The sequence below is a fragment of the Corvus hawaiiensis genome, chromosome 24 (assembly GCF_020740725.1).
Source record: "Corvus hawaiiensis isolate bCorHaw1 chromosome 24, bCorHaw1.pri.cur, whole genome shotgun sequence".
Taxonomy (NCBI): domain Eukaryota; kingdom Metazoa; phylum Chordata; class Aves; order Passeriformes; family Corvidae; genus Corvus; species Corvus hawaiiensis.
In genome coordinates, this window is record NC_063236.1 from 8,921,683 (window position 1) to 8,930,290 (window position 8,608).

General features: G+C 52.2%; 1 protein-coding gene and 1 long non-coding RNA gene across 7 annotated transcripts in view; one reads left to right on the top strand and one right to left on the bottom strand.

Annotated features, from left to right (window-relative positions):
* ATP2B4 (ATPase plasma membrane Ca2+ transporting 4) overlaps positions 1 to 7,987 on the top strand; it is a 58,629-nt gene extending 50,642 nt beyond the window's left edge. For 5 of the 6 annotated variants that reach the window (XM_048327705.1, XM_048327709.1, XM_048327706.1 and 2 more), the window contains one exon: positions 2,813 to 7,987. In XM_048327705.1, the coding sequence (XP_048183662.1) occupies positions 2,813 to 3,109 (297 nt within the window). In that variant the 3' untranslated portion in view covers positions 3,110 to 7,987. The remainder of the gene's footprint in view (positions 1 to 2,812) is intronic. The other variant, XM_048327710.1, reaches the window with a different exon arrangement.
* On the bottom strand, positions 452 to 719 carry LOC125337705. The gene is made up of 3 exons (XR_007208123.1): positions 663 to 719; positions 540 to 621; positions 452 to 498 (listed from the first exon to the last, which is right to left on the bottom strand). It is a non-coding gene; the product is annotated as an uncharacterized LOC125337705 (long non-coding RNA).
* Positions 7,988 to 8,608: the final 621 nt, after the last annotated feature.

The window sequence follows — 8,608 nt, forward strand, 5'->3', positions numbered from 1 at the left end:
TGCAGGCAGGGATGGTGTGAAACAGGAATGAATTCCAAGCCTGGAGGTTGCTTTCGGAAGGTTCCAGGTGGAGAGGAGGCGGCAGCCTGGCCGTGGGCGGGAGGGAGGGGCGGCTCCAGCCTGGAATTCAGCTTTGCTGGGGCTGCCTGGCTCATTGAGAACACATTTCCTTGCTGTTGCCTTCCTTTGACAAGGGAACAGCTGAATTCATCTCGCAGCAGTTGCTGCCGGGGATGGAGAAAGGAGGAAAATCAGAGGGAAGCTTCAGCAGGAGCTCCTTGGGGGAGCTGAGGGGGCTGAGAGGGGCTGGGCAGGAGACTGAGCACAACTGGAATTGCCACAGGGAGCCTTCCCTGCTGCTCCCAGCAATGCTGGACAAATCCCCAGTGCTCTGGAGGTGATTCCTTGGGAGGGGAGATCTCCTGGTCCCACACGAGCTCTGCTCCAAAGAGCCGAGGCTTCTGTGGCTCCTAAATCTGAGCTTGGAGGTGCCACCACCTCGTGGCTCTGGCAGGCACTGGGCTCTCCTCGGCCACCACCTCGTGGCTCTGGCAGGCACTGGGCTCTCCTCAGCCACCACCTCGTGGCTCTGGCAGGCACTGGGCTCTCCTCGGCCACCACCTCGTGGCTCTGGCAGGCACTGGGCTCTCCTCGGCCACCACCTCGTGGCTCTGGCAGGCACTGGGCTGTCCTTGGCTTGGTTGGATTCGTTATCTTTGATTCAGTTGATCTTTAGGGGTCAGGATCTGCTGTTCTCAAGTCGTTGCTGATGTGACAGATGATCAGTGTGAGGTGGCCTCGGTGGTGTCCCTTGTCCTGTGCATTCACCTGAATTTAGCCAGGGTTATTAGTGCACAAATCCAGCTCTGATTTGCTTCCCAGCTCCATCAAATTCCCATTTTTCCAGGCCAGTGGTGCTCCAGCACTGGGGGTACCCAGCCCAGGCTCATCCCCTCGGTGTTTGTGCCCCAGCTCAGGTGTGTGCCCTGCTCCCTGTGCAGGAGCTCCTGGGTCTGCTTCCAGCTGGGATGAGCCAGGAAATGCTTCCTGATCCTGAGCCAGGTGCAAAATGCGCTCAGAAGGGCATCCCTGGTGAGAGGGGGCAGGGAGAACTTCCAGGGTTCCAGGCACGAGGCGGCTCCTGGAGGAATTCCCTGCTCTGGTTTTGTGGGATCAGAGATCCTCAGGAGGATTTTGGCTGTGCTGGGCGCTGAATTCCCACCTGGATGGGTGCCACACCCAGGGACAGTTTAAATAAAGGGACAGTTTAACCCAGCCCATGTCACCAGGATTTGGGGTGAGGTCTCTGCTCCCCCACCACGCCTGCGGCCCACAGAGGTGGCAGAACACACTCAGCTCCTCTATTTCCCTCATCACCAAGGGGATTTCTGGATCATTCCCCCTCCAGCCTGGCTCCTTCCACTCCCTCAGATGCTGCTCCCTCCCCCCTTTTTTGGGATCTGTGGATCTCCTCCCTTTTGTGGCCCAGTTTCAGCCACAGGGACACCACGGGGGCAGGCAGGGGATGGTTCCTCGGGGCTGGGGAGCAGCAGAGGCAGCTGAGGAGGAGCAAAGCTCCTTCCACGGGGCAGGAGACCGAGCACAATGACTGGAATTGCCACAGGGAGCCTTCCCTGCTGCTCCCAGCGCTGCTGGACAAATCCCCAGTGCTCTGGAGGTGATTCCTTGGGAGAGGAGATCTCCTGGTCCCACACGAGCTCTGCTCCAAAGAGCTGAGGCTTCTGTTGCTTCCCTAAAACCCAGCAGAGCTGGGATGGGACACTCGTCACCCACCTGATCCAAAAATGGTCACTTGGCTGCACGGGAGAGCTGGAAGGGTTTGAGGCTGGAATTCCAGAGGATCTGGAGGGAGCAGGGAATCCACTGCCAGCCACCAGCCAGCCAGGTTCCCACACTTCTCCCTTCCAGTGCCGTGCAGGGGCAGGGCCGTTCCCTGGTGCTCCAAAGCAGGCTCTGGATCTCCTGCTTGAGCCTGGCTTTTGTGGTGGAGCTGCTCCATGGGATTCCCAGGATTGTGTGTGGCTGGAATTCCTTTAGAATATCCAACAGCATCCCCGCCTTTGGAAACCACTGGGTCTCCTCCAGGTGCAGGGAAGGATCCAGAGCTCCAGTAGGGTGGGGAAACCCACGCAGACCTGGACATTGACCCGGATCCCGTTTCCTCCTCACGGCACCCACCTGCAGCTCGTGCTTCCCGCGGGCTGGAAAAATCTGGAGACACCTTTGGGAATCCCCATTCCTTTCCAGAGGTGTAGGAACAACCCTGCCCCAACCCCACCCACGGCTCCCACGGTAGAGTTTGCCTGGAAGTGCCCCCGCTGTTTGCCTAACCCACCTCTTTTTGGAGTCGTAGTTGCCCCCACCTCGTTGTCCTCGTGTCCGTCCACCCCGAGGCGCGTGCGCACACGCACACAGATTTAACGACCGACTAATTAACGCATTTTGGCTTCCATCCATCCAGAGGGGTGATGTTGGGGTGGTGGTTTTGAGTCGTCCCGTGTCTTTTCTTGCAGCTTCTGAGGCCGCCCCGTAGCCGGTGGGTTCCCAGCACCCCCCGTAGTGCCTGACTCTGATCCCAGTCCACCGTAGATGTCTCATTTTTGACCGAGCTGTCTGTTCAGTGGTGATTTTGTTGCTGTGGTCGTGCTGTTTGGTTTTTTTTTTTTTTTTGTCGTTGTTGTTCGATGGTTGTCTTCCATCATTTATTTTCACTTTCTCCCCCGACCTCCACCCTCTGGCCACCCGACTGACCCCTGTTTTTTTTCCTCCCCCCACTCGCCACGCCGCCCAGATCAAAGTGGTGAATGCGTTCCGTAGCTCCCTGTACGAAGGCCTCGAGAAACCCGAATCCAGAAGCTCCATCCATAACTTCATGACTCACCCGGAGTTCATCCTGGAGGAAGACGAGCCTCGAACACCATTCCTTGACGGCGCCGAAGACGACCCCGAGCCTGACGGACTCCAAAAGCGAGGTGGGGGCAGCCCGGCGGGGTCGACAGCGTTGAACAGAAACAACAACGCAGTGGACAGCGAGCTCAGCTTCCCAGAGCCTGGGAGCCCCTTCCACAGCCTGGAGACATCTGTTTGACCTTCGAACTTGGAATTCCCCCTCCTCCTCCTCATCCTCCTCCTCCTCATCCGCCTCGGCGCTGTGTGATCCCGGCACCAGTAACTGATCACAGCTGCGGTCACTCCGTGTCAAACTGCTCATGCCTGTTACCATCATTTGGGGTTGGTTTTATTTTTGGGCGGGGGGGTAGGGAGGGGGTTTTATTTGATTTTTCTTTCATTTTTTTGGTTTCTGTTTTGTTCTTTTTTTTTTCTTTTACCGTTATTTAGCAGTGGGAACCAGAGTACCACCGCCACGCTGTGGGTGTTGGGAGAGAGGCTAAGCCAAAAAAAACCACCCAACCAAACAATTGTGCATCTCCATCCCTGGTTTTCCGTGGTACTCGCCCGGGGGGAAGCAGCCAGGTTCTTTCCTCTCCAAGAGTTGGGCTCCAGGCACGGAGGGAGGTTTTCACTTTGGAAAAATGCATGTTCCGAGGAAATTCAAGTTGTTGTAGTCTTACACACCCTCAGCCCGAGGGCTGGGGGTGCACTTGTGACTTGATTTTAATTTTTTTTTTTTTTTTTGGTGGGTTTTTCTTCCACTTGTGGTTTTTAGGGGTTTTTTCTTCTAATGTTGGAGGTTTTGCTCTTTGCTTGTGGGATTTGTCCCCCCCCCCCACCCAGGAACTTCTCAGTGGGGAGGGGCAGTCACCACTCCAGTGTGAAAATTAAGGAATAAACTAAAAAATCCCAGCCAGAGGAAGGTGTTTACTCCAAGGTTGAGAGATCCAGGGATGTCCACCAGTCTTCCACCTTTGGAAAATGGTACCTGGGCGTTTTCCAGCTCCTCCTCTGTGTGTGCCCCACACGTTTTTCTCTCTCTGTTTCCAAACTGGTAGATGAGAAATGAAGCTGGCTTAGTTCTAACCTTGCTGGAGGGGAGAGACTCTGATTTTCCTGCAAAGGGGGAGGTGAAACTGCCAGGGAAAAGGTGGAGAGAAACCCCCCCCAGTTGTGAGGGATGCAGCTTCTTCCTGGGGAATTTTAGGAGAGGCCTCTCTGCTGCTCTTGGTCAGGAGGGAAACTCTTGGTGAGAGGTTTTTTGCAGCTCTCACAGCTCCTGGCCCTCAGAGCAGAGGGAGTTTTGCCCTTTTTCTGTGCTGTTGGGGTCAGTAACCCTCCAGCCTCGCTGTGCCGGCTCCAGGGAAGCGCTGAGGGATCCGGGAGGAGGCTCCAGCTGTGTCCACCAGCGCTCCAAAAGCTGTGGGAGGCTGAACGGAGAATCCTGAGAGCACAGTGGGTCCTCAGTGCTGGCAGGGATCAATCTGGTGGTCTCACGATCCAGTGGAAGGGAGGGAAGCTCCATGGCCTACGGATGATCCTCGGTTTTCCTGGAGGCAGCAGGTTTGGCTTGGATGGCTGCAGGTCCTCCGGAGAAGGTGCTGCTGGAGGCTCGGCCTCACTTCGCTGCTTTTTTCTTTTTTTGGAGGTCATCTCTTCCCCTGGAGCCCTGCCTCACCTCCACCACTTGGAATAATTCAGTGAGAGTCCCTTTCCTTGCAGCTGGCTCTGGATTGTCCCTCTGGCGATCCCTGGAGCGGGAGGCAGGATGTGCCGGGCTTGGGCCAAGCCCCTTCCCCGCAAGCTCCCGCTGCTGCTCCCCTGCTCGTGACCCTTCCTCCTCTCCTCCAGCCCCTTTGGGAGCAGAGGGAATTGGCTGGAAGCCGCTCTCCGAGGTAATTCCCACCCCTGGGAGCGCAGAGGTTTGCCGGGAGAGGCCGGGGCTGGCTGGGTTCTCCCCCCTGTTCCCTTCAGGAACGCACAGAGGAATCTCCCGTGCCTTGTCCGAGCACTGCCTGCAGCACCTCCTGCCACGCCAGGGCCCAGATCTTTGCCGAGATTTAAGTGTTCCTTAAACCACACCACAAACCAAGTGTCTTCGGTTCGCCCCCGGCCCCGCCTCGTCCTTTCCGTGGGGTGGGAGGAGGAGGGGAGGTCTTGATCCCAAAAATCCCCGCTATCCGGAATGTTCCGAGTGTCCCACCCTGGTGCTGGCGAGCTGGGCTTTGTTCACTGCCAACAGCAAGAAGAAATTGCCACCACTGCCCATCCCCAGTGCAAATTCAGTGTCCACCCCATGCCCGGCTCCTTTTTTCCTCCCTCCCTCCCCCAAAAAAATAACCCAGGGGGGTGAGGAGGGGTCTTGGGTTAAACACCAGGGAAGACCCAAACAAGGGGTGGTTGTGGGGTTTTGGTTCTATGTTAAAGATGACATTGCTTAAAAAAACAACAAAAAAAAAATCACTTTTTCTATTTTAAATACTTGCAAAAAAAACAAAAAAAAAAGAAGAAGAAGATATGGTGTTCTTACAAGCTTACATAAATATTTATTAAATACATTTTTTGGGGGGGATGCACCAATTTTATTTTGGTTTTTTTTTTCCTTTTGATATTTTTTTAATACCTCAGACCTGTTGAAAAAAAAAAGAAATAAAAAAAAAAAGAAAAGAAAGACTCAAACCACCACCAACTTCAAGCCAACTTTGGGGGCTCTCAAAGTCACTCCCAGAAATCTGTGACTGGCAGGGTTTGCCACAAGGGTCTGGTCGTTCCTTTAGTTTGCTCTATTTTTGTCGTTCTAGTTGCCATATTAGGAGGGGGGGGATGGGGGAGGGAGAAATAAATGCTCTATAAATATTATGCAAAAAAAAAAAAAGGAAAAAAAAAAAGAAAAAGAAAAAAAAATCTAGTTTTCTTTAGCTCAGAAACAGATATTTTTACGTCAGCCATATGTATTTTGTTTAAAGAAAAAAAAAGAAAATAAAGAGATCTCGGGTCCCGCGGCTGCGTGAGGGCAGTTGCAAGGGACACTTTAATTAATTCCGTGGATTAATTAATTCAGCCATCGGATGCCAGTCAGCTTCCTTTTCTCTGAGCAGCCATCTTTCTACTAGACGTGAGTTGGATGACACAAATGGGGTTTTTTTATATAAATATCTATAAATTATGTTGGTGTATGGCTGGTTGCTTCAAGTATAAATGTTTCTTGCGCAGATTTCCTGTAAAGTTATTTTGGGGTTTTTTTTGGGGGGGGGGGTTAAATTTCAGTGATATCCTGGCAGCAGCTGACTCTTGGCTTAAGTTATTGAGGACATTACACACACAAAAAAAAAGAGATTTGGGGGAGATCGGTGCTCCAAAAATCAGAAAAAAAGGCATGGTCGGCGGCACGGACTTTTGGGGACTCTCTGCAACATGCCTTGACTAGGGGGAGATATAAATATATATATAAATATATATTATTAATAATAATTCCTGGGGTTTTTCGCTTTGTTTGAACTGCCACGAGCGCGCACGGAGCAGGGGAGGGACAGCGCCAAGCAAAGTCACCCCCCCCGTCCTCCTCCTCCTCCTCGTTGTGATCCGTGTTCAACTTGCCTTGGAATGCTTTGTTATTAAAACACTCTGAACATCCTTCTGCATCCAGTTCTTGATGCCAGCAGGGCCCCTTGGTGGTGGATTTTCCGTGGATTTTCCGTGTTGGTACCAAAGACACCCCACCGCGGCCTGGGCGCCGTTTGCCGGCCGGGCAGCTCGAGGCGTTTTCGCTTTCTCCTGCTGAGGTTTTTATGATTTGCACACACAGAGAGAGAGAGGGGCTTGGGGAGGGGGATTTAACTCGATTGGTTTGTTTTTAGCCAAAAGGTTTTCCGTGCAATAAGCTTCCGAGGGAGATTTTTCCAAACGATCTCAAGAAGGAAACAAACGAAGCCGCGTTTTAGCATGGGCGCCCTTTGCGGGTTTTCCTCTCCCCGCCCCATCTCTCAGCTCCTCTCTGAGGGTGACCTGAGGGGATGGCTGTTAAAAAAACCCCATCCCAAATCCAGCCAGGGCATCTCCGAGGTGTCCCTGTCACCCTCTGTGACCGTAGGGACCCCCCCCAAGTCCCTGGAGGGGACGCCTGGGCCTGCATCGCTTCTGCTCCGTCCCCAGCCCCTCGTGGAGCTCAGAGCCCCCAAAACGCCCTCCTGCACCCCCAGCTTTCCCTTGGAGGCCCAGGGATGCGAGGGAACCTTTTTCCTGCTCCTTTTCCACCCAAACTGGGGGGTTTTGGCACCTCTTTCTCGCCAGCACCCCCCTCTCACCCTGACTCTGCTCTTCCCCGCTCCCCAAAAGCCCAATTTTCATCCAGCAAAGCCCATGGCTAAAACTGCCTTTAGTTTATTTCCTCCCCTTCAATAAATATATATATATATACAGTCTGAACTCAACATTTATGTGTGTGTATATATATTTATCCAACGCTCTCACAAAACAAAAAGAACTTTCTTTTGAAGAGGGCACGCAGAGCCGAGTTTTTCTTTTTTTTTTTTTTTTTTTCAGTAACTCAGTATAATAAGCACTGGTATTTTTGTATAAAAAATGGGAGAGAAAGCGGGGAAAAAAAAAAACAACAAAAAACCAAAAAACCAAAATACAAAACAAAAGACTGAATATTATGTGGTATGCATGACATTAAAAAACAAAACAATGGTGGTTTCAAAGCAATATGTACCCTGGTGTGTTTGCCATATCCTAGAGTCCAGCTTCAAGTGCACCTGATCTGTATTGCATTTTGATATTAATCTCTATGTACCATGTTTTGCATGTAATTTATATGGATCTTGGGAGAAAAAAAAAGAAAAAAGAATCTGAATGAATTGTCCGTTGGCTTCTTCCGAGAAAACAGGCTCCGAGCAGAGAGAATACTCCAAAGTGGAAGCAGCAGAGTGGTTGAGGGGTGGGAAAAGGGGGTGCAGCATAAAAACAAAAACGAAGAGGGAGAAGGGGAACGGTTTGGAATCAATAAAGCTTTGGCTGTCGAGCAGAAACAATGCGCGAATGCATCCAGAGAATAAAATGTGCCCACATGTAACTGTGCCGTCCTCCATGTGTCCGGCAGCTCGGGGAATCTGGCCCAAATCCTCCCCGAGGAACGGGGTGGAAAGAGGGATGGGGATCCCAACCAACCCAAGCTCCCCTCGGCGCGGGGTTTCTGTCACTCGGTCGCTTCTTCTTCCACCGCCAAGTCCCCAAATTGCTGCCAAATGCCACCAAAATGGTGCTGCTGGGCCGTGAGGAGCTGCCCTGGATCAGGGATCCTCCTTTTCCCATTCCCAGTGCTGTACATGGAGCTTCTGAGGTGATTCTTGGTGGAGTTGGGATCTCCAGCTCCTTGGGATCGGCTTCGAGCCACGTCCTGCTTCCACACCTGAGAGTCTTTGGCCTCCAAAGAGGCGATTTGTCCAGAAAAGAAGGAAAATGGGAAATAAAAGCACCCAGCCCCTTAAATCCTCTCATTCCCACTTAAATCCTCTCATTCCCACTTAAATCCTCCCATTCCCAAGCATTGATTGCACCGGAGCTGTTTTTTACAGAGAAGCAGCGTCTTCTCTATGTCTTTAACACCTCCAGGGCCACGATGAGAAAATCCCACTGGGTTGAAGAGAATTCAATCCAAAACATCTCCAAGCTGATCCTTGGAGCTGATTCCAAG